This window comes from Strix aluco, chromosome 4, assembly GCF_031877795.1.
Source record: "Strix aluco isolate bStrAlu1 chromosome 4, bStrAlu1.hap1, whole genome shotgun sequence".
Lineage (NCBI taxonomy): Eukaryota > Metazoa > Chordata > Aves > Strigiformes > Strigidae > Strix > Strix aluco.
In genome coordinates this window covers 19,977,389-20,002,763 of record NC_133934.1, presented here as the reverse complement: position 1 = coordinate 20,002,763, position 25,375 = coordinate 19,977,389, and the positions used below count along the sequence as shown (strand labels likewise).

The following is a 25,375-nucleotide window of genomic DNA, read 5'->3' as shown; positions in this document are numbered from 1 at the left end:
AGAGTAGGATGGCCACAACACAACTGTTGAGCTTCTTATGTCTCCTGAGTAGTTCAAGCACAATTCCTGGGCTGTAGAGATGCGTTTTCACTAAAAACTGGATTTTTTTTTTTGGCTGGAGGCTGGTGGGTCCCAGTGGAAAAACCGTATCAGCGGGTGTTGCTGAAGACAGCACTGCTGGGTCACCGTGAGGTCTAACTTATTGCCAACTCACAGTGGTGCAGAGGGAGCTATCAGTATCTCATCATCCAAGATCTCCGTCCTCTCATTTTTTTAGGATATATGATATATTTAGTGTAGTTCTTGGCTGTATGTTATGGATTTTTTTAAATGCAGATTGAAGAGTAAGGAAAAAGTGACCACCCCTATGCTAGAGACAGAGAAGTTCCAGCTAGAAAGGAATTCTGGGGTCATCTGTTTCATCCTCATGTGCTAGCACAATTTTTTTTTATACTAAACCACACAGTGTTGTAATATATGATTGATATTAATTAGGTTTCTGCTAAGTACTGCACTCCTCAACTTGAACTGAACCAGAAATAAATATATTGCCATATATTAACATTTTATTAGTTGAGAAGAAGAATAGGATGAAGGCACCTATGTGAAATCCAAAGTACAAGCTTCAGATTGAATTAATGCCAGCAGCGCCTTGAGATTAATTTGGTTACTATGGGTACAGAATAAGAAATAGTATACCATAATGTAACTATGTTTACTGATTCATTTCTGGCATTAAAAACTAAAACCACATTATATATGCAACAACAGTCTTTTCTTCCTTGGAAGAAGAAGGTGGGTACATTTTAGTAATTAAAGTGAATGTTGCCCTCTGAAAAGTGCCAGTACTCTACGGGAAGAAGAGCTGCTATTCTTTTACAGGATCTGCCCCATCACAAGCAGCAGAGCTGCAATATACCAAAAGAGACCTAAAACCCAAAGAAAATTCTACCGCCCCGGGAAGCTTCCAGTCTTCTACAGCTTCTCATTAAATACCACTTGTAACACGATAACATCTGTTTCATGTACCATTCAACTGTATTGGTCAAATGTCAGTTTTCTATCCTCGTGCCACTTTGTATCTCATCAGTATGTAGGAGAGAGAACAAGTTTTGCATCTTAAGATGTTGAAAGCTGGGTAATAATAAAATAAAGCAATGGAAATACCATATATTCAGAAAGCAATTATTTTAAAGGGTTTCAGTTTTGACATGGCTAGATTAAGTATGAAGCTTTTTGTTTTTTATACTTGCTGTCAAGAATGTTGTTAAATACTGATACCACCTCCTAAGAGAACAACTTTTAAATACCAAAATGAAAAGGATAAGCATTAAATATTTTGGTAGATATATTGTGCCATAATGTCTACTGCCTTGTTTCTTAATACAAAGCACAGTAGGGCTTAATTAAAAAGTGATTGTACGATCTATCACAAACCTGCATTAGGGATATGGATGCCAAGAAAATTAAGTTGAATAGGTGGTGATAATGAAATCGATATTTTATTGAATAGTTTTTATTCCTATGCCTTTGTTTGCTATTCTTGCCTCCCTGTCAGCAGGTAAGACATTTTCCATCCCAAATTCTTTGAAAGAACTCATTTAGTCTGTTCCTGCTTTGTTTCATTATTTGATTGGTGTAAGTTATTTTGTTCATTTTTTGACAGAGTGAAGTGCCATGATAAACTTCTGACTCTGCTGGAGCAGAGCATGACAGTAAACAAAGAAAAGCAAGTCATTTTGAGCTCATTCCTGCTAGGAGTAGCTAGCTAACAACTGGTACAAGGGTGATTTTCTATTTCGTGTAAGCAAAAGTCACAGTCACTCAAAGCCTCCAGGGCAGCCCCGCAACCCGGTTTAGAACAGATTTCTCCTGCTCCAGCTCCTGGTGTGGCTTCAGGACCTGCTAAGCAGAGTGTTTAGCAGTAGAGAACACAAAAAGGTATTCACTGAAGCATAATACCCAGTGAAGAACATATACAATAAAAGTAAGTATTTGTACAGCCTGGGCCAAAATCACCCTTGTTATAACTTCATCAACTTAAATGCTATCGATTTTTCAGGTACCACTGACCTGAAGTTGCTGGGATTGTGCTTGGGATGAATTTGACCTGTACTGTTAAGGCCAAGCAGAATCACAGTTTAGAAAGTGCAATGCAAAGAAATAGTTACCGCATATTCTGCTGTCTTGTAATTCTACACCAGTCACTCAGAGTTCAGTGTACTGTTGCAAAGTCTCATCTTTGAATGGGTAGAAGTGTGTCTGCAAGTGCTGTAGCAAACAATAAGACAAAAGAGCTTATTGTTCCCCCTCATATTTTTAAGAGTGGTATGTTGCAAACCAGACAGCTTGCTTTTTCTGAGCCCAGACAGCTTGCTTTTTCTGAGCCGAGCTGCTGGATCAGCTGGCACAGCTTCATTTTCACATCCCCACTTAGTAGGTTCAGTGTTGCCGGTGTCCTTTTTGTGGCAAATTCAAACCGCCAAAAGGGAAGGCAGGTTTTGATGATCTTGATGCATGTCCTGAATGAACACATATCACATATTCCAACGTGCTGCACACAGCAACTTGCAGCTCGTCTCGTGCCTGGGCACAATATGCAACATGGGGTAATGTGCTAGGGGAGAAGACAGACACAGCACAAGGTTCTGAAAGCCATGAGAGGCACTGAAAGCTTGTGTTTCTGGTATGCAGCAGTATAGATATTTGAAAGGTTAGGTTCAGTCTATTTTTAGGTAGCCTTCACATTGGGACTGATCTAAAAATGAAGGTGATATAAAAATTGCACGTGTCTCTCCTGATTTGTCAGAGATTTTTGACAAAATGCATTAAAAAGGCAGTTCTCTGAATCAGAGATACTTTTTTTCTGAAGTAAAGCTGTGCCTCTTATTTAGGAGTCTTTATGTTCTTGATTAAAATGCCAGTGCTGTCTATTTCACTCCAAGATCAGCATTTTCAGATTTTTGCAAAGTTAAAGAAATATGACTTTCCCACTTATTGTTTGGGAAGATTTATTCACTTGTGTAAATGAATTTTAAAAAATTGGCAAGGCCTTTTATCTCATATAAAATAAATCTGAAGATAAATGATCTTTTCCGCTAACATCACCTATCATTAAAGTGGCTAAATGAAAATCAAAATGTGTTGCTATTTAGTGCCTGCTTGCCTTTTTACAGGAGATGAAATTGAGCATGTTTACTGGGCAGGAATTGTCAGCAATGCTTCAATTTATAGCATTGTCCAGGATATAAATTAACAACTACTGTGTGTTTCCCCCACTCTCCCTGGAAGGTGGTAGCCCCGTCTCCCCAAAGCGTACGTCTCCAGATTGTTGTGCATGCTCCTACCCCGCCTTAAAGAAAACCTGCAAGCAATGTAAAATTGTGTTGCGTTGAACTGAAGCGCAAACATTTTTCCCTGTCTTTGTAAACAGGAGTGCATGTGAGAATGAAACAGCTGGAGGTCTACCTCCAGAAAACCCCTGGGGATGTGTCACAGTCATTTCTCCAGTCTATGCAATCTCAGTTTAATAAATTGGTAATAATATTATGACAAAGTGCTCTTTGGTGTTGGTTTGCTGTTTTTTCAGAGGGTTTTTGTGCATAGCAACTTGCAACATAAATTAAAATAATCTTCCATTCAGACAGTTTCCTGTTTTTGCTTGGTTCTTTGTTCCCCAGAGAGGAGGGAGGAGCCTGCAATGGGCAAAAAGGAAAAGTGCACTCCAGTGAAGTCTATTTCAGTGCGAATCCTACACAGTCCTTTCAATGCTTTTGGTTAAATGCATTGCCCTGGCTTGCTGTTCCGCATGTAGAGTTCAACAGAGCAGAGACAACAAATAATGTTTAATTGTGTCAGATTGTCAGGGAATTTTATGATGGTGGAGACCCATTAGGGACAAACATGAAAGTAGCAAACTTGTCCTATCTGTTGATTGGCATGAAGTAATGAAAGTACAGTCATAGCTCTTTTTGGGAGGAGGTATGAATCTTCCCTGGTACCCACTTATAAAATAATTATGAGACTAACCAGTGCCCCAGGGCAAAGGATGTTCAGGAAATACTAAATTTCTCAGGAACAAAGATATCCAAAATGGTGATAGCTGATGCATTCTCAGCACTTTATCCATGTTCCATTCACAGGGGAAAGCTGGGCAAGCCTGAGTAGTATGACAATAAAAAAATGGTGGAAATGTAGGGAGGAGTTTCTGCTTTGAACTGTCTTGGTCCCACTTTCTGTGATAAGCTCTGATTCAAAGCCTGCATAAATCCATTTAAAAATTCCCATTCCCTTCCAAAGGATTTAGAGCAGTCACCCCTTCCAGTCACTTTTACCCCCCTTTTACTTTACAGCATTTTCTTGTACGTGTATGCAGCAAGTGATTTGGATAGAATAAAATAAAATAAAATAGTAACTCAGCCCAAACCTTTCTATGGCTAGCTGTTCTCCCATCCCATCTCCGTACTAGTTTGTTTGGCCCTGAGTCAAAGGTGGAAGTACTGACAAATTTCTCATCAAAAGCATCGCTGGAGGAGGGTCAGCCTCCAGAGGTTTACAGCTGCACTTTGTACAGCTAATAACCCCTGGGCTAAATGCTTATCTTCCTTTATTTCAGTTATCTGAATTGGGGATGGAGGGAGGACGACATCTCTTGCCATTTGTGCAACTTTTTTAGATTAATATTGCAGCTCCAAGAAAAATGAATAATTGGACTTTTGAGCAGAGAGTGGAACCACGAAATCCATAGGGATTCCGCTAGCACTAGTCACTAGTTTGCATCTTGCAAGTTAACTGCAATTCATGAAGGGTTCTGGCTAAAAATAACTTCAGGGCTCAATTTTGGCTGGCAGGAACTACTAGTTAAGAGGTCAGGCAAAGCTGATCCTTCAGGAGCCTCGTCTGTGTGAGACTGTGTGGGACATCTGCTGCAGTCCGGGACCGTTAGAGGCCAAGCAGTGAGTGCTGGCTGCTGCACGGCTGAAGCTCTGCTGCCCACCCACAGCAGTCTCTGCAGGAGCTCACCCTCCTCCACAGCCAGGCATAACCCTATAAAGGGTGACTTGGTGCACAAGTAGATTTTAAAAAAAAAACCAAAACCAAAACAACTCCAGTTCTTTTGTATGATATCTTCACTTTATTTTGTTTGCCTAAAATTATAGCAGAGCAAATCTGTGGCCTGTGTTGCTAAACTTCCATCAGATGACTACAGTTCAGAATTATTTCCACATTATACTTTGTTTTAATATGAAAAATGCCAAGAGCTAGGCCCAAGAAAAAAGGCTGACTCAGTTCCATTGAGCTCTGTCTGAAGAAAGTCTTATTTGAAGATGAGAGATGTGTTGGTAAGGCTGTCTGTCATCTCTAGTTTATTAAAAAAAATTGCTAGGAGGCACTAAAGCTGTCCACTGCCTTTCCCTCTGTTCCTTCACTCAAAGGTGCTTCATTCACATCGACTTTACCATAGCAGTTTTGTGTAAAACAAGATTTGATTTTAGAGTATTTAAAGGTTACTGTTCTCTCCAGTGCTGCGCTGCAGACTTGTGTGTGCGCCACTGCAGTCGCCTTCCCAGCCATTTTAGAAAGCAGATAGACTGTGTTATGGAAATATGGGATTTTTTTCTTCCGCTAGCTACCACGAGCCTTGGCGTGGATCTGGCAGGGAGTGTGGTCTCCTGCACTGCTGTGGCAGCATGGGCACCACAGCTTCCCTCTGAGCTAGGAGGTCCTGGCTCAGTGGCTAAATGGCCAGGTGGCAAAGCAAGCCCCAAAAGCACTGTGACAGCCGGGTGGCAGCCTCAGCAAGAGAGGGGAGGGTAGCTTTGAAACAGCCTCAGCTCACACCAACTTGATTACGGTTGCATCAGGGAATCTTTTCTGTATCCTAAGATACCGAATCCATGGTGGTTGTTCGTGGGATCATCCTCTTCAGATTCCTCTCAGAAAAAGTCGGTAAAAACTAGATTGGTACTAATGATGAGTCGGGCTCCAGCGTAATACTCTAGGTGCCGCAGGGAAGATGGTGCAATGTGGATGGTAATAGTGGTAACAAGAAGGATCTGGGTGGGGTTTCGCAGGGCCCTGTAGAGACTTATAAATACAAGGTGTATCCCTGAAGCTTCCCCAGGTTCTACCCTTTGTGACGGAATCTGGAGAAGACAATTCCCCATCCCCAGAAGGGGTGTGAGCATCCCAGCAAGGCTGGGAGGGGGAGAGGAAGGGCACAAGCTTCTGAGTGAGGGGTGGATGCCCCCAGCTGCTGAACAGAAATGCCGGAAGCCGGTTCCCTGGGTCTGATAATATCAGATGTGAGCAGATTTTGGTCTCTTCCCAGGGTCTTGAATGTGTGGAAGGATAATGGTAAAAAAAGAACTTTATGATTTCTTTTGTTCCAAGGAAGTATCAGCAGTGAGGTGAGTAAAGGAGAGATGATGATCTGCAACGGTCTGCGATTTTGATGTGGTCCTGCCTGCTCTGCCAATGTGCAAGAAGTTGCAAAACAGGATATCTGTCTCCTTGGCTTGCCTGGGCATCTGTGCTCAAACAGCACCAAAGCCTCCCCAGGAAACTGATGTGTTTACATGGCTCCATTTCTCAAACATATAGGGGCAATAAATTTAAATGTAGATGCTCTTTTACAGATTAGTCTCTCTGCGAAACAGTAACACCCGAGTGAAAGACATTGTTCATGCTGCTTTTAACAGGCCTGACAAGCTGGATTTTCCTGCAAATCATAGCAAATGTGGGTCCTGGAGAACATATGCTCCAAATGTTGGGGGTAAACAAGTGACAAATGTATTTTTTATGTAATCAGCTGGAGTGGCTTTGCTTTTCTTGTTTAATAATGAGTAAGTGAAATATGCTTGTGAAGAGAGAGATGTTCAGAGAGGTATGAGAAAAGTTAGGAAGATTCCTTGTAGTGCGTGCCTGTGCTCCTGCTTCACTTAGGCACTCCTGGAAGGTTTTACTACAAGCACCCAGTCGCAAAGAGTTGCATGTCTGCAAGCCTGGTTAACACTGATAATCAGCTAATCTGCACTAATAGTGAATATTCACAGCCAGGTCCATTTGCATGTGAACAGGCAAGTGATTTCCCCTGGCATTCAGTGCTGTTTATTTGAGCCCTCAGTCTGTGGAGGCAGATGTGGCAAAATTCAGCCTGGTGTCTGTAATGCCAGTAACCCATCACTGTTTGGAGAAAGTTATTCTGGACTCTCTAATATATAACTCCTCAGACAGCAGCCTGTGGCCCAGAGCTGGGCCAGGAATTAATGTGGCCCAGGTCTCTTGAGTTTTTCAGAGAGCTGGTACAGAGCACTATCATGGTTTTCCTCTGTTAAAAAACCCTAAAATCTCAGTTCATAACTGCCCTAGCAAAATTGGAGAGGGCACACTGCTTTATTCCATTGTAGAATTACTGCACCAATGAACCCAGAAGTTCAAGGAGTTTGACTCCCTGGCTTATGCTAGTGAGGGCAGGATGAACTGAATAAATAAGGAAAAGAAGCTGAGAAGGAAAAAAAAATCAGCAAACAAATAGGATAGAACTGGAACAGAGAGAATAGACTGGAAAACAAATATAAGACTGTGCAAAAAATAAGAGTGAAGATGCACAGAAAGAAGATTTTTAATAAAAAATTAATAGGGTACATATACTTTATATAGAACACCATTCACGCTAACACACCTTTGGAGTGCAGTTTGCTCTTTCATATACAGCATTGGCTGATCTGCTGCTGTAAGGCCATTCACGCTTGGAGGGTCAAGCAGAAGGGGTTGAACTGGTGTGAGAACTGGTTTGCAAACCTCAACTTGCTGAAACTCCAGCACTATTTTTACATACAAGTTTGGTTGTCCTTACTCCGCTGGAAAAGTAGCAAACTTTGCTGAAAATATGCAAGTACCATAGTCTTGGGGGTAAGAAAAGAAATTCTTTCTTCTTCAGTGCCATGATGAAGGGACTAAGTTTTGGATTTCAAAATCATGGGGGCTCCAAAATCAGTAGCTTGTTTGAGAAATCTAAATTACAGGGAATAAAACCATGACCATAGTTAGAAAATGTGAGTGAAGGAAGAGGAGGAAGAGATAAAATGAAGGCTAAACCCAGGAAAAAAGTCAAGGACAGAGGGCTTGGAGGCTTCACTCTTTGAATTCTGTCCCCTGTTGTTGCAGACAGCCGTAACTTCCAGTCCTGTTAAAAAATGTATCAGGATTTGGGAATTTGGGCACAAATGCCATTGGTAGGCATGCCAGAGCTTTCTTGACTTATGGCCCTTGAAGAAGAAAAGGCAAAATTTGGGAGCTGCTGAGACTAGGTACAGAGTAACCTGAAAACAGGGGAAGTGCAGTGATTGAGGAGGTGGTCTGACGAGGGACATTCGAATGGGGCAGACTGGGTCAAACGGACCTGCGGACTTTACCAGCTGAAAAAGACTTTTCCTTGCATGTGTTTGTTATGGAACCAAATAAGGTGTGGTGCTCAGATCTTGCCCCAGGAAAGATGTTTATGCAATTTTTTCATGTTGTCAAAACACGAGGGGAGAGCATTGCCAAAGCTACTAGGGAATGTTCAGAAGACAAGGTTTCCTTTGAGGAGAGCAGCTTAGATACTGGCTGGGTGTCACTGGTTTTATTTACATATGCCAAGGCTACGCCATTTCCAGACTACACCACCACTGCAACTGCCTTCCTTGCTTTCTCCTCTTATGGGCACTACACTCAAAAAAACATGTTAAAATGTGAAAAAAAGATCCTAATGAGTAAATTTATACTATGATTGGGGTTAGACACTTTGATTAAAAAAAAAAAAATTCTTCCCAAGCAAGGGGGAGCCCTTGTTGAAACCTCACAGTCTTTTGTAGGTGGAATTGTGCTTGGCATCCCTTCCAGGTAACACTGGAACTGCCAGTAAAGTTCAAGCCATAATGTGGACAGGGCCATAGAAGAGCTCTGGGGGACTCTGTTATTATTACCTATTGCTTGCACTGTCTACAGTGCACTAAAGAAAGTTCTCCAATCTCTAAAGCTTGTATGGTGAGAGCACCACTAAGGTCACAGTTTATATTTATCAGTTAACTTGCTAATTTGAAGGGAAAGCAGTGAAGTGGAAATGTAGAAAATAGAAACAACATGAGCAGGTCAAAATATCCAAAACAGCAATATGAAATGTTCCAGTGTAAATACATTTCTATAAAAGGTGTGAATGAAACTTCAAAAAAAACAGATGATGGATTCGGCACAGTCAATGAACACAATTATAAGTAGGTATTGAAGGAGGATATTCCACCAACCATGGATCCACAGATAATAATTAATAAGAACCAACTCCACTTCAGGCAGGCAGGTGCCCAGCATTATTTCACAGTTGACTGTTCGGGGGGTAGAGGTACTCACCTTTGCCCCAGATCTTAATAATTTACTGCAGTTTTATCATTAAATCAGCATGTAATTGGGAAGGAAATAAGGGTTTTTGTGTCGTGAGAGCAAAGCAATACCGTTAATTTAATCATTCGTAGGAGAGGCTTTCTGTAGTCACTCGGTATTTTGCTGTGGTTTTTTTAATTAAGTAAAGTAAAAACAATGCCATTTTTGTCATCTGTGCTTGGTGAAAATATGACAGTGTGATGTGATTTGCAACTTAAGCACAAGCCGGGAAAACTGTACATTTTATCAGGACTGGCAATAATGAATTACAAGGGAACGCAAATAAGCTAAGAATATATCTGAGACCTCCTACGATTTCTGAAGTTTCCAATGTCTGCAGGAAAAAGAGCTATTTCAAGAACTGTACTTCTTTTTATTTATTTTTTTCTCTTGGCAGAATTGCTGTAGCCTGGTGTAATAATTGAATTCATTTAGCCTTTAGAATACTGAAGTTTGCAAATAACAATGAAAATGAATATTTCATGACAAGGAGGATGATCAATTATAGTTTTGTGACTTTGACTGGTAGCCCAGTGCAACTGAGCCAGTGCTTACGTTTCACGAGACTTTTTGCACCCAGCTAATTAAAAAACCTGCAACTTAAGACAATAAGCAGACAAGTGGGGATAGTTAAACAAGACCTTTATTTGTGTTTTTTTTTCCTGTTGTGGGCAATGTTTTGCAGTTGAGTTTGGTACCTGAAGTTTGTTGTGTATGCAGTGCAAAGGGGCATCGTGAACCAGTTGCACCTGCAGCAGCCCCTGTTGTCTGGGAAGGGCTTCGACAAGGAGACACTTCTGTTAACAGCGTGTCTGGGTTTTCACACAACAAGCGCTTTTTTTTTTTTTTCTTTTTTTTTTTTTAAATTTTATTTTCAATGAGAAAATGCTGGGTCCAGGTCAGCGGGCTTGGTGCACAGTGTTTATACAGAATAAACCTGAGACAGTGGTGCTTATAGGAAAAAGCAGGGGGGGGTCTAAGCAGTTATGGGCAGGACCGTGGCAGTTGCTTGTAACAACCCCGGTTTCTAAGGGGAGTACACTAAGACAGGAGTGATTAAAGAGCAGCTGAGAAATACTGTAATCTAGCTGGGAACAGGATCAGGCTCTGTCCTTGTAGCAGGTGAGATAACAGTATGAATGTTTTTTATAGATGCTTACTCCATTGCAGAGAAATGCTGGGGGGCGGGTTTGCTGATGCGTTTGGTGTGGAAAAACTAACTTGAGTTGCAGTTATCAATGAGAAACCATTAACCTGACCAAAATACTTGGCGAGGTGCAAAATCCCCCAGTGAAAAAAAAATGTTGGAGGGTGTTGTAACTTTTGCCCAACTCTAGGGATAGCCTCTCCAAAGGAAACCGTGCTGGGGAGCTGGTGCGGGTCCTACAAAGGTTAAGCTCGGGCTATTCAGAGTACACAGGCTGTATCCCGCCTTGGAGTTACTTCACTTTATTATAAACACAGCTCTGCCTGTCGTTTGCTGGGGGGAGGGGGGAGAACAAGCAAGCCAAGAAATTAAAAAAGATGGGGAGGGATGGGAGCTATTCTGTGGCAGGAGCAGAGTTTGGGGGGTGTGGTGTGGAAATCTGCTTTGAATCACAGCGTGGTGCCGCGGCCGCCGAGATCTGAGCGGGTTTTGCAAAGATTTACTTCACTTCAGGCTGGGTCTGCCCCTGGGTGACGTCACGGGCTGGAGCAGCGGCACCAGAAGGCTGGATGAGTGACAGCCCAGCCTACTTTTTAATAGCTTTGTCATGTGACGGGGAACAGTAGTAAGACAGGTGCCTTCGGTTCACTCTCAGAGAGGGTCTCGTTGCCTGCATGAGTGTCTGCTGCCTGCCTGCCTGACTCTGGACTGTAGTTTGCCAGCTTTCCTGCCGTCGCTCCGCAGCTGGATGGCGTGGGACATGTGCAACCAGGACTCTGTATGGAGTGATCTCGAGGTGAGGGGCAGGCGGCGTGGGCAGCGCGTGGGGTGCAGGCGCCCGGCGGGGACGGTGGGTTGTCGGGGAACCGGCAGGACGGCCGAGGCGGCATACTTTGCAAACAAGTCCAAATCTTATCTTAACTCCAGTAAGTTTGCTATTTTAAGGTTACTCTGTGATGCCTTGAGCAAATCAAAGCTGAGCTCCTGTCATCAGTATCTCCTGCAGTTGGAAACTATTTTCATGTGCCTCTGGCTCGCTTTCCTGTCATATGCAATATTTATGCTCTAAGATATTGATATGAATCGGTGTCTGAAGTCTTTCCAGTGGTGTTTAGTGGCCTGGTTGGAAAAATGCCATGTTTATTTAGAATAAGATTAACATGTCTTTTTCAAAAAAAAAAAAGTTGAAATTAACCAGTGCCTTCATATTTTAATTGCTTGTTTCACTGTGCTCTGTCAAAGGTTTTTTCCTTGTTTATCAGCTGCAGAATTCAAACACGCACACAAGAATGAATACCCTGTTGTTTGGCTTTAGATGCTTTTAAAAGAGATTTCTGGAAGGAGACGTTTCCCTGCTTCTTGTGGTATTGGAATAATGACGCTGTAGGTAATGTCCCGCAGAGCAGGGTTCGCAGTCAATCCGAGTAGTCCAACAAATGGTTAAATCCCACTGTACAGCAGAGACAACAGGATGAACCATGAGAATAGAGTTTATGCAGGACTGTGTGGTGTGAACTGCTGCTGCTGCTGCTGCCGCCGCTGCTGCCGCTGCTGCTGCTTGTGTAAAAATAGACGGCAATACATCAAATCCACAGCTTCTGCTGGCTACAATTCATAAAGGGGAAAAAAAAAAAGCAAGCAGCTCTCTGGTAATCTCTGGAGTATAAAGTGAGGTTTGAGCATTTCTGCATGTTCGCATTCCGCAAATGGAGCGTTACCTGAAAGTTCGGGCAACTTGCGAAGCGAGGCAAACTTTCTTTGGACCCCATGGAGAGGAATCCCAAATACAGACCTGCTCAAAGAAACTAACCCTCTGGCTGCGAGCTTGGAATAAGTGCTTAAAATGCTCCCCTCGGGCGACGGGGGAGGGAAAAACAGGTTACAGGGAATGCTTTTTAAATAAGACGTTCGTGCAGTAGAGAGCTACCCATCTAAAGTAAAAATGTTACCATGTTCTCCAGTATATTTTTCATACCTGGCAGAGCATGCATGCGGATTCTCAAGTCTTTCTGTCGTGTTTTAAATATTTGCAGCTTGCCATTGTATCCACTGATTTCTGTTTGCATATTGTAATTGCTGTTATCTTGTTTTGATTTCTTGGTAAAGTGGAATAGATATGGATAATTCATATGTCCTGTAGCTATTATGAGTCAAGGCTGTAAGTGGATGACTTTCTGGCTCCAAAGTCCTAATTGTTTCTGAGTAGCTGGAGTATCCTGTGGGTTGTTGTCTGGCTTGTAGCATGGGTCTCAGCTGCCGTAGCTTCGTTTTTCCATCATGTATTATTCCTAATGCTGCTAGGAGCTGATTGAGGAACCAGCTTATATGGAAATACTGAAGATTTATTTTAATCACTAGAGTTCCTGCAGTAATTTCAAGCTAGTAACAGAATAGATAATCTATGTCAATGACTTTTTCATAGTGCAGAGAAAAAAAAAAGAAAAAAGGTTTGATCTTAATATTAATTGTGTGGTGGATGGATTAACTGTGGGTAGGATTTTACCAACGTGCTCCTGCATTGCACTTCCTATAGCAGTACAGTAGCGTCTGCGTGCTGCTTTGGCTCAGGGGATCACCTTTACTGATCTAAAATATCGCAGGCGGCAGGTACTGGAGGCAGCTTTCATTTTTTGAATCATTGATGTTTGCTGTCAATGTAAAATGTATTATATTCTCGCTCGCATAATGACAGGACGGCGTGTTGCTTAATAAAGGCCTGCATCACTGTAACTGATCAGCGTCCCCAGTGCTTCACAGCTTAATGAAGGTGATGTACAGTAAGGTTGCGAAGATTGATAGAAAGAATCCACATGACACACATTCTGTCAAGTCTCTCTTTCTTTCCTGGGTTCATCCCCTTGGCTGTTTGAAAAACTTGTTAAAAATAAAATGCAGATTATTTTTTCATTAATATAATTAATATGGCACAAGTCCAGTCATTTATTTTTTTTTTAATTTACCTTCAAAGGCACAAAAATGTCTAAAAGGTTAATGGAGAATTATACTTAATTATAATGATTCATTATCATCAGTGCAGTTAAGCTAATTTATTGTTTGCGCCTGAACTAAGAGAAAAAAAAGTCTGTTGGAGTGAAATAACGCACAGTAATTAGCCTTTTGTGTTTAGTGACTGCTTTATCCTCCTAAATGTTACTATAAAATTAAGGCTATAGTTATGGAATAACTATCATATCAAATAACGGTGGGAAGACAGTAAAACGTATGCTACCAATGCAGGTGCACCTGTTACAGATGTATAGGCAAACAGTAAATATCAGCATGTCAGATGAGGACAGTTTTAGGACATGGAGTGTTAAATCTGGCATCATCCAAAGGCCAAATATAAATTAATAACAGGAACACTTGCTACTAATGTGTCTCAGATTAGAAGCATAATGTCATATTCAGAAACATTGATTTTATTATCATGTCAACATTGGCAGAACATATATGCTTCATTTCAGCAATTAAATTTTTTTAGGTGACATTGCAGTCACTATAGGCAAATGAAAGCTGCAATGAGCAGGAATTTTTTTTTAATACCATTGTTTATGTTGCTTCAAAAGCCCACCATAGGAACTTAAAAATGCAGATTACCAAGAGTAAACATGTTTAAGTAGGTGGTTCACAGAGTGAAGCTATTTTTACAAATGAAAGCAGTAACAGATCAGCAGGATACTTTAGAAGTCTACGGTATCAGTTACAAGCTACTGACCTCCACAACACAAACCTGAGAATGATGCTGAGAATCTACCTTTTCAGTCAAAAACTAGATTATCCTTTAATGAGATCAGAGATTCCGGCCAGGCATCAAAAAAGGTCATCTCTGCATTGTAAGATTGCTGCCGGAAGGTTGTGTCTTGTGCTAAAGAAGAGGGAACTCTTTAATTTTTTTTTCTTTTTTTTTTTTTTCCCTATGACCAAAATAATGATAAAAAAATGATGTGCAGTGAAAATCACTTAAGTGGGGTTTTGACTTCTTAAAGTTCTGCAGCCCCTTAAATAATAGGAAGAAAAGCAACTGCTATTTCAGAGCCTCATTTTGCAGCCTCCCTGCTCCCTTGCCCCTTGGCCTGTTCCGTGATTATCTCGTAGTGTCCTGGTAGACGTAGAAGTTGTCTGGTAAATTATAGCTCGCACCAGCTGCACCGAGTCTTTGTGCCAACAGACAAAATCTTTGCTCACGGCTGCGCTGCTGCATCCAGCCCGCGCACTGCAGACGCACCGAGATTCCCAGGGACAAAAACCTCAATGAAATGCACCTTCAGCAGCTCTCGCTTGCATTATTGTAAAGGCAGTCCTTGCAAGAGTGACATAATGGGTATTGAGCAATTCACATCTGTGGACACTGTGTTAGTGCCCTACAGACATCTGTCTTCAGAAAGTGGCACTTTCTGGGTTGACTTCAGTCCAAATAGAAGTTGGGAAATCATTCAAACCACCCAGTGAACTGACAGGAGTCAAGGAGGACCTCCTGTTAGCCATCCTTAACACAATGCTGGAAATACTCAGGGTGGAAGCCCTTAGACTCAGTTGACTTTAAATGGCTTTTAACCATTCAGCACCTGGTGCCTTTGCAGCTTTTTGTGTGTTTTGCAGTATACCCATATCAACATAGACGTTCAGAGATGAGTTACAAGGGTACATGGCACAGTGCAGGAGGAATTGCTTAACTGAGCAGAGTTGATGTATGGGACTTCACTATTTGCCAAGCTGTTACTACGTATTTTCCATAATTAGGAAATGGTTTTGGTGGATACTCTAACATTTCAATTGCTATGCTAAAGTGGATGTGTGTTATTAATTTTTTCTTGCTTAGTAGGTCAGTCAATACCCTATCTAGTTTTATACTAGCATATAAAAGGACACTTATTCCAGGTTTATTTGTATTTACTCTCTTCATAAGTCGTGGAGACAAAAGCATTTTGCACTGCTGAAGAGGATCCATGCAGACTATGTCTGCTACCTCAACCAAAATGTTTCACAGACCCTCTACGTTAGGATTACTGAATAAGAGGCTGCCAGAGGAGGAAAACCTATTTGGTCCCCTCCATGCAGCCGTTGTCTGGGAACACTGAGGAAACTGGCTGGAACAATATATGTGTTCACACCAAGCGAGTGAAAGGCTGTGTGAGCTAACTACGCCTGTCACCCAAAGGTGAATATAGGGATATTTCAGAACGCACTTTGGTTGCCAGGACCCTGATGTATAACTGGGTGGGCTGAGGTCTGTGCATCATTGAGTGATTGGGGAAAGAGCACAGCAGCATCACTGACCTGTACTTTTTAATGCCCATATGGTAGCCACCATCATGAGTGACCTCAAGGATTACAGTGAGGATCTGTAGAAGTGAAAGTGTGACTATCTCCAGCTTGAGCTAGCCTCCAGGGCTGAAGGCTGTAACAGGCTGTGCCTCTTTAACCTGAATGCATCAGGAAATGCGTGACAGACCTTGCCCAGAGGTATTCGTCTGTAACTTCTACCTGCACTGGTTCACTCTGAAGCAGGAGAATAAGGCCATACTTTGGCCTCTGCTGTTGGATTTAATAAAGCTTTGAACATGATTGTTATCAAAGAGTATAGGGAGAAGGAAAGTCATTGCCCCTGGACAGAGATGTGATAGAGAAGGCAGCTTATGCCCTCCTGTTTCCCCCTCCCCTTTGCATACCTGTATAGAGCTAACAGTGGTCTAATACTTAGTGGTTTTTTTTTTTTCCAGAAAACAAAGTCAATTCTAGTGACCCTGTGCCATAGCTTAATCGAGACTTAATTCTTATCACATGATATTATAGTTAATAGATTCCTGGTAATTAATGAAACTATTTCTGTGTTGCTGTTTCCTGCAGTGTGCTGCTCTGGTTGGTGAAGACCAGCCTCTTTGCCCAGATCTCCCAGAACTTGACCTGTCCGAACTAGATGTGAATGACCTGGACGCAGACAGCTTTCTGGGGGGACTCAAGTGGTACAGTGACCAGTCAGAGATCATCTCCAATCAGTACAGCAATGAACCCGCCAATATATTCGAGGTAAGGCAAGGTGATGCAAGTGCACATTGCAAAGTCCTTGCTTACTTTTCTTCTAATTTTTTTTAGCCTGGTGGGCAACAGTTTTACTGTTCTTCCCCCCATTAAGAGACAGCAAACCTGATGATGTGTGTTACGGATTCTGACTGGCTTCCTTAATCCTCATAATCAAAACCAGGCCTGCGATCTGGAAAGAGGGGGAAAAAAAACCTTGAAAGGAATTACGTGGAAATTTTGACTTTTGAAAGGATATGGCTAAAGAGTGTCTAGAGCGCACTGCCCTGTGGTGTCACGGCAAGGAGTTGCACAGTTGTCAGCTACAAAGAAAAACAGAAGTCGAAATGTGTTTGTTGTCTTCCACTTGCATTCCCTGGCAGAAAGTGGAGTTCAGCACATCAGCTAGTTGATGAGTAGCTGGAGCATTTCTAGTAGAGGTTTTTAATCACTCAGAGCCTTACTGTGCAAGGCACTTGCACACAAATTGAGAGGTCCTCATAGTTAATGTATAGGGGAGGAAAAGGGTGCATGTGGCAGAGAAGGCAGTGAGGGCTGTGAGTAGCTCAGGAACCAGCGCATTGTTTGGGATGTTTCATAGATCTCCTGGTGGAGAGCAGTCTTAAAGTAAAAGTTGAAGGGTGGTAGGAGACATTTAAAGATTTTCTTTACAGTTCTGCCTTGAGGATCAGGGTGTATAAGAGGAGGGATACTGTCTCTTTATCTCTTTCTCCAGTTTTCTTTCTTTTGTTGTGTAAAGCCTTCATGATTCTCTGCCTTGTGGTTATGGGGCAGGCATGCCCTTCCTGAACCCTAACCTCCTTCCCTCCTTGATGATAGGAGATGCAATAGATCGTCCACTGACTGGGAAATTGAACAATAAATTGATTAGCTGGCAGGAAGACCTTGTACAACAGCAAGCCACGGGTGCTGCCTCTCACATGGCAGGTGCCGCAGCTCCAGGAAGTACGGCTGGCCCGCTGGCTTGGGGAAGCCCCAAATTATCACAGTGGAGTTTAAAGGCTGGAAAAGATTAACTGAAACAGTGTAGTAAAATGCTTACCTAAGATGTCCTGAATGAAATCCTTTTTTGTATATAGTTCTAAACCCATGGTGATCTCCCTGTTGCAGATGAAGTTACTCTGGATTTATACCAGATTTATAACGGATAGCAAAAACCAATCCTCTCTATTCAATTTCTATTATTTACACCTAAGTAACTTGGAATTTTATTCAAATCAAAATGAAATTAGCCCTGCAAAGCCCTGTGCTTAGGCCCTCTTTTTTCATTAGTTATATAATGTTCTGTGCCTTGTTTTACAAAGTTTTCAAACCCTGTCTTGTTCTTGAATTGAAGTTGTACCGCCTCAGGGTACGGCATGTTGGTGTGCAGGTTTGGATGGTTGGTAACAGGGAGGCAGTGGGGCAGAGGACACATTTGCAGCTAGCGTGGTAGAAAGTGGCTTTGCCTTTCTTATAACCGAGGAGACGTATTTCCCTCATTCATCAAAAGCTAAATTCAGAGGCTTTTTCTGTTTGGAAAAATCAGTTGAAGATGCAGACTTTCAAAGTGTAAGTTCCAGATAAGTAATATAATGAAGCATCTACCAACTCTAAGCACACATGCTGTTCCACTAAAACCAGTGGAACTTGAAGACAGAATTGTTGCTTGCCCTGTGTCTAACTGCCTGGCTGCACTGGTGGCCACAGCTGCCGAGTACAAAATTGCCTCAAATAGGTAGTGGTGATTCCCCTACACAACTTGTATAGGAATTGTCACTTCCTATATGAGACTATTCCCATTCTGAAAATCAAAGCATGTTGCAAACAGCAAGACAACCAGATAGACTTGTACTTAACCGCATTGGGAGATGGTGACACGAGGTACTGGTCATTACGTGTAACCTCTCACAGACACGTTTGGGTGCATCTGAGGATGAGCAGCCCCAGTGTGAAGAAATAGGTGGTATGCAGCTGGGGCAATGCATCTAGGTAGCAACCAATAGGTCAGAAATAACAGTTTGGAAATGAATTATGCTGCTTCTTTCCTAACAGGGAAGTTCTGTTGTCCTTTTTGCAAATGCCCGGATTTCCTCATACTCATCAGCTTCAGTTGCAGGCTGCATCGCTGTCTCTAACAGCACAGCTTGGCTCATACTTACCTGTAGAGACAAATTGTGCTCTAATAGCATTTTGCAATACTGTAGTGCAAAATTAGACTATTTTCAGCTTCATAGTATATTTACATTTCTTGGTTGCTTGGCCTAGGAAGATGGGACTGAAACAGTTACTTTCTCCTCCCATGCGTTAACCCTGTCCCCATTCTCCATCGTGCAGCTGGATATCTTGCACTATTTCTCGCCTCTGCCTGTCTGTAATGTGACGACTGGGGGTGCTCAAGAACAGAAGAAGATGTCTTCTTCCTCCAGAGACTATCTCGCATACTCTGTGAGGAACTATTTATTTTAGCTGAGAGAATGGAAGTTTTGTGCAGTTTCCCATTTGGTAATCTCAAGATTTTTCCATATTGATCTGCGCTGGCTTTTCTTTTTAAAGAAAATAACTTTTCTTTTTTACTTTCTTTTCTCTCATATCATCGTGGGAGTAGTATGTTTTATTTAACCTTCCAGATGAGACCTTGTCATACAAAAATAGAAATACAGTCTGTTTGGGGTGGAAGGGAAAGAATGAGAATGGCAAACAAATGTTGGGAAGTACCGGAGCAGCGTTAATCGTGCAAGCTGTACAGTGTTAATTGCCAAACTTAATCTTGAATGAAGCACACACTCCCCTTTGAGGTATTAATGCAGTACATGTGGCATTGTCTAGGTGAGGGCCAGTGTTCAGAGTTCCTGGATGGCTCTGGTGCACTTTTTTTTAAGAAAGGCTTGTATTTCAGAAAGTGAATTTTCAGGCTTTCTGCAAATCATGTTCCTGGAAGCTTGCTTGAGCCGAGCACCCCCAAGCTTAAGACACTCCCAGTGGCACTGGGAGTCTCACGGATTAGAAATTAATAATAGTTACGGTAGCAACCAGGAGCCAAGTGAGATAAAGGTCCAATTAGTCTAGATAGCATGTAACTGTTGAGTATAAATCCCTGCTGTCGTCCGCTTAGGTGTGATGAGATACTGGCCTTCACCCTAGTATTAAAACACACCAGTATTTTGTAGACACACCTCATTCATCAGTGTGTTACTCTACTCACAAGCCAGCGTAAGCGATACTAGTCCCGAATCAAGCCTGTACCGTCTGCCCCAGCACAGAGGCTCTTATCAATGTGTATATATATGCATCTTATGAATTAGTTGATTTCTTTCTATTCACAGCTTGATCGCTTCTGTTTTTCACCTAGTTTTCTTTGCCTGTTGTTCTGACTACTGGAAAGATAAAATGAAGGAGTTCTTGCCCCTCAGGGCACTGTCTATTGACACAAGTTCATGCAAGTAAATAGTTAACAAGTCACCCAAGAGCAGTTATTTAGATGGTTCACTGCATCATTCACTTTCATGATCTGATTTTGGGAAGAACTAGACTTTAAAAATTTGTATTTGTAAAAAATTGATTTGGCTACTTCTAGAAAATCAGAATGATTAGTTTTTCATTCTCAAAGCCAATGCTATGTGAAAACATGAACTATACCACTTAACATGGCATGAGTGAGAAGGCTTTTGTTCACAAAAACTCTGGTCCCCTGAGGTTTCTTCAAATATATCGTAACCTATCAGGTGAGGTTAGGCATATTTAAAATTGTTTATGACCCATGCCTAGCATTATGGAGAGAGAGGATATCTACGGTGGATATATCTCTTTGTTGGCATTGCTTACAAATAACTGATGTTAAGGGAAAATGCAGTCCATAGATAGGCAACAGCCTGTTAAAGTATAACAAACTTGTATAAAATCATAAAGATTTGTAAGTAAGCGTGGTATTCTCATACTTGGCAAAACACATTTTTAGCCTTTAAAAGGACCTTGGAAAACCCACACTTCTTGCACTTCTGTGGATTTCATTTATTTACATAATTCTGTATTCCAGAGAGATGCTCACCATATTGTATGACTTCATTTTTCAATTGCTTTGCATAGGTGTAGCTCAGGCTACTTTTCAAGACCATGCTATGTGCTGTGTATTTGGAAAGCCTAAATAGGCTACTATGTTTTATTGTAAGCTGCCAAAAAAACGCTGTATTACAAGCAATGAGAATGTGGGGAAAGAAAGAGTTGCACAATGAAATGCATACTGTCTTGCCCCTGGCAGCAGGGAAATTCATGGAGATAAATGATTTCTTACTTATTTGTAAGGATTTGCATCAGGAAGATGATGAGGGTTGAGGGGAACCTTAAACATGACCAGCATAACTTGCATTGGTTCAAATTATAAACTCCCTCATGTTCTGTGGTGCTGCCAGTCTCTTTCACTATTTCAGGTTATTCATTCAAGGTTTGCAGCCAGATTGATTAATGAATTACCAGATCTTGCGTAAAATGACTTGGTCTGACTTTTAAACAACCACCAATGTTTTCTTTGCCAGTCTTGTGACTGGTGTTAATGGGTTTCCAGAGAGCTGAGCCTATATAGACTTTCTGTACTGGCCTCCCCTAGCATTTTTTCCACTTTTTAATTTTCTTCAAAACTAGTAGCCCAGGGCAGGCAGTTTAAAGAGATATAATCTCAGGGAAAAAAAGACATAGTAGTCAAATCCTTGATGGCTGATGCCCTTCAGTGCCAAATCAGCATGATTTATCATAGCCATCTATTCAGCACAACAGAGGCTGGAGGTGAGCAGCATGGTGTACCTCACACGATATGCATAACTAGAGCTCTGAACTTTGAAGGAAAGCCTCAGAGCTATTTGCAAAGTGCTGGTGCTTAGTGAATACTAAATTACATTTAGGAAATAGTCTACTGCTACCAGTTATACTTCATTTTTATTCTTGACACAGACACCTAAATCAGAGAACAGTAACATTTCAGAGATTATGGTAGCAGTTTGGGTATGTTCCAACACTATAATAGGATCAGAATTTTAAGGCCTTTTTTATTATTACCAATAGTCACTTAGTTTCTACTGCAGCGTACTTTGTAGGGAATTACAGCTTTTACTAAAAAGATTAAAATGCTATTATGCAAATGATTGCAGTATGTTATTATGTTTACAAATTAACATCCATGGCTCAACACACAAATTAACTAACTATTCCATCTATATTATTAAGGATTTAATAAAGTAACTGTTGATAAAAATGAGGAGCTTGGAACAGTTAATAGGAACTGATTGTGATTTAACATAGAACTTAAACATTGTGTTTAATGTTCTAGATGGTATAATAGCAGAATAAAGCTTATCAAAGTGCTTAAAAGAACTGAGATTGTGTGAACGCCATAGCAGCATGTCTGAGGCCTCAGAGAGCAGAAACTAAATAGCTCTGGGCAGTAATGTAGAGTGGGCAGCATATCCATGAATCTGAAGGTAGCACAGGACCTTGTATCAACATGTAGTTTCCTGCTCTAATAAGTATGTTTTTTGAAATTCAGATTCATACACATTGAATGTTTTACATGATAAGCACATGTAGGGTACTTGGGAGCTTGTGTCCCTCTAAAATGCATCCTGTAATGCAATGCTTCTATGGCAAATGGGATTTCACTGCAGAGAGTATCACTGTATGGCAAAAAAGGGGAAGGCTGACTTCAGGCTGAGATGACTTTACGAATAGTGCTGCAAATTGCTGTTCCTAGCAGTTCATAAGAGATCATAAAAGCAAACAGATAAGAGCTACTGAGGTCCTAGAGAAATGAATGTACAGTGTGTGGTTACAGGATAGATTTACTAGGGAAACAGACAACATTGTAGGTTTAATACAACAATAAACGTAAAAGGCAAAAGATGCAGATTTGGGATAGGAAACTTTATCAGAAAAATAAAAGTAACAATGTGTCATAAAAAACGATTGTGAGACTAGGAGAAAGACCCTCAATTCCAGGGGAAGAAAATAGCAGAGGCAGGGCAAAAGTGCCGAGAATTTTTATATTCCTAATGGAGCAATATCATGTTTCTTGTGTGTTCAAATGAGTTACCTTTTCCAGTGTCTCTGGCCTGACTCAGATTTCTGCATCTACTAAATAGGAGACCAGCACAATAACATTACATCTATGGGGATGATGTATGTAAGCTATAATCTATGACTAGCTATGCTGACATTTAAAAAGGCTCAAGCAGTAAGTGGAATTTATTTTACTCGAAGCAGCTGCTATGTAATTGGGAAGAGTTTATGCAAATGCTCTGTATCTAGTGTTAGCAAGGTGTGCTGCTGCTCCCTTTTCTTTCCCACTTGAACAAACTACAAACTGTTTAAATGCGTCTCTGTTTTAATGCAAGAACCTTGCATGTTGGCTGAAACCTTCAGGCAGGAAAGAAGTCCCAAATGAGAAAAAAAAAATGCTTTGAGAGCTTGTTGTTTGATGTATGAGGCCACCAAGACCATTCCCCAGGCGTGCAATCAAGAAAATGCAACTGATCCCCTTCACAGTCCTATTAAGGAGATACTTCACCTGGAGCAGACGTGGCTTGAGATACTCATCGTGTCTCTGCTCTGCTGAGCACCTGTCCTTTTTGCAAGAGAGAAGGCTAACACTCACCAGAACAGTAGTGAGCTAATTAGGTCATTAGACGAATGTCTTGGCCAGTGTTAAAACCAGCCCTTGAGGACACCGTGTTACACTGTGTTCCCACTGGCTACATATCTAAATACAAACTGGTGTCAGCTGCCATGCAGACAAAAATGTAATAGCCTCCTTTCACAGAGGTCATCTTAAATCCACTTTGGTCACAGTCACACTCCACATCTGTTTTAGTGAGATGCAGCTTCTTAAGGTGGCATTTGGACTTCATAAGCACGCAAACAACTGAGCTATAAATTGCTACTGCTGGAGTTATTTTGAATAAGTGTATACTGTTTCATATTTATAATGGTGAGGCTTCATAATATTCGCAGTGAATATATAACACAGATCAGTTCAACAAGCATGAAATTGTATGTTGTCAACTTGTCACATAAATAGAGCCATATTCTAGCTTACGATAATGTTGAACTAAATATTTTCTCCCTAGAACTGCAGAGAGGGACACAGAAAAGTGGGACAGTAGCTCTGTCTTTTGTTAGAATAAGACACCCAGAATCATTGCTAGTGGGAAGTAAATATTTCTGATAAGATTCTTCTGGTTTCTTCTTCCCCATTTGCTTAACAACAGCAACAGAAAAGTTTGCCTTTCTTAGACAAATGCTAATTGGCTAAACTGTTAAATTTATTTCCCTTAATGGTTTTATTTCTAGTGTAACCTCTTTTTTTTTTTTTTTTATTGTTGCTATTTTTGCACGGTGCATCATTGCTAATTGCTACTAAACACTCCATCTTAACCCTGGCATGCTCTTCCCCTGCTGCCCCATCCCACTTAACATTAACTCAAGCCCATGCCATTACAGAAGGATAAAATCATAGCAAGGCTTAATTTAGGATTTTTTTTTTCTTAGTGCTGCTAAGCAATTGTGCATGCGTAGGTCAGGAGGAGGAAATTGCATGGAGCAAATTTGTTGCAGGAAGAAAGTTTTAGTATTGAATCATGTTGACTATTTTTTTCCCCATGAGCAGAAAAAAGTACAAGGAAGAGAGAGTGTGTGTGTATGTGTGTGTCTGTGAAAACTTATACACTTGTAGCTCTTGTTATACTACAGTGGTTAATACTCAGATGCACCAGAAATTTGCAACCTTTCTGGAGGAGTGCCTTTTGCCAGCTTTTTGGGCCTGTTTTCCTCCAGTGTCTGGTTTTTGTTTCATTAGCTCTGTGCAGGTGCATACAGGATCATAATGCCTCTGTTTGCAAGTGACAGACTGCAGCATTAGCACGCATGGGCATCTGACACTGCGCACGCACCCTCAGCGTGGTTTCAGGTCTTGGTGGAAATCAGCCCCTTTGCAATGTGTAGTTGGTGGCTTTGGCTGAGTTTTCTGTTCTGACACAACAGAGCAACAGCCTTACTTCATAATGATTGAGAAATTAATTAGGACTTTGTGGCAGTGATGAGTCTGAAGGGCCGTGATCGGAGTTTGCTTTTTACTCCGTGCAGTAATCACTGAGTTTTGTTTATAAAAGCACAAAACCAAAACGTGTTGAGATTTTGGTGGTGTCATGAAGCCTGAGCTGTGTAATACTTCCATTTCCTCACACGCATCTGTGCTTTTGGGCTTTACTGTGAGTAACACAATGGGGTGCTGGTCCATAACGGGTACTTCTAATCTCTAAGACTTCAGAAGAACAGAGTATTTTCTCTGAGTTGCTGCGGTGGCAGCCTTGGGCAAGTGTTGTTGACTTGTTGATTTATGACAGATTTGAGTTGCCTGAACTGCTCACAGTCATCTAGCTCACCACATGAAGTTCAGGAGGATTGGCCCTTCCAAGCACATTACAGGGTTAGAGGTGTCAAATGGGCAGAGAGAACTTCCTACACCTCTACACTTCGTCTGCTACCACATCTGCTCCTTGAGGGCACAGCGATATTAAATCTTCATAGGGATTTGGAGGGGCAGTCCATTAAGTGGTCTGATGGACTGCATATCTCCTACAGGAGATACACTTCTGTGAAAACAGAGAAATTGGGTGGAAAACTTGTTTCTCACCCAAGAGATTACTTGCAAGGAGGTGGTGATAACTGTTATCTGGAGGATTGGTTTGGTCAGAGGAACGTTCTGCTTCTGTATGAACTGCTAGAAGAAACACTGGGAGTTTTCTA

General features: G+C 41.4%; 1 protein-coding gene across 2 annotated transcripts in view; it reads left to right on the top strand.

The window, feature by feature from the left end:
* Positions 1–25,375, top strand: part of PPARGC1A (PPARG coactivator 1 alpha) — a 374,147-nt gene that overhangs the window by 295,571 nt on the left and 53,201 nt on the right. Inside the window, exons 1-2 of one of the 2 annotated variants that reach the window (XM_074822262.1) lie at positions 11,232–11,363; positions 16,415–16,594. In XM_074822262.1, coding sequence (XP_074678363.1) covers positions 11,316–11,363; positions 16,415–16,594 — 228 coding nt within the window. In that variant the 5' untranslated portion in view covers positions 11,232–11,315. Of the gene's footprint in view, positions 1–11,231; positions 11,364–16,414; positions 16,595–25,375 lie in introns of those variants that run through there. The other variant, XM_074822261.1, reaches the window with a different exon arrangement.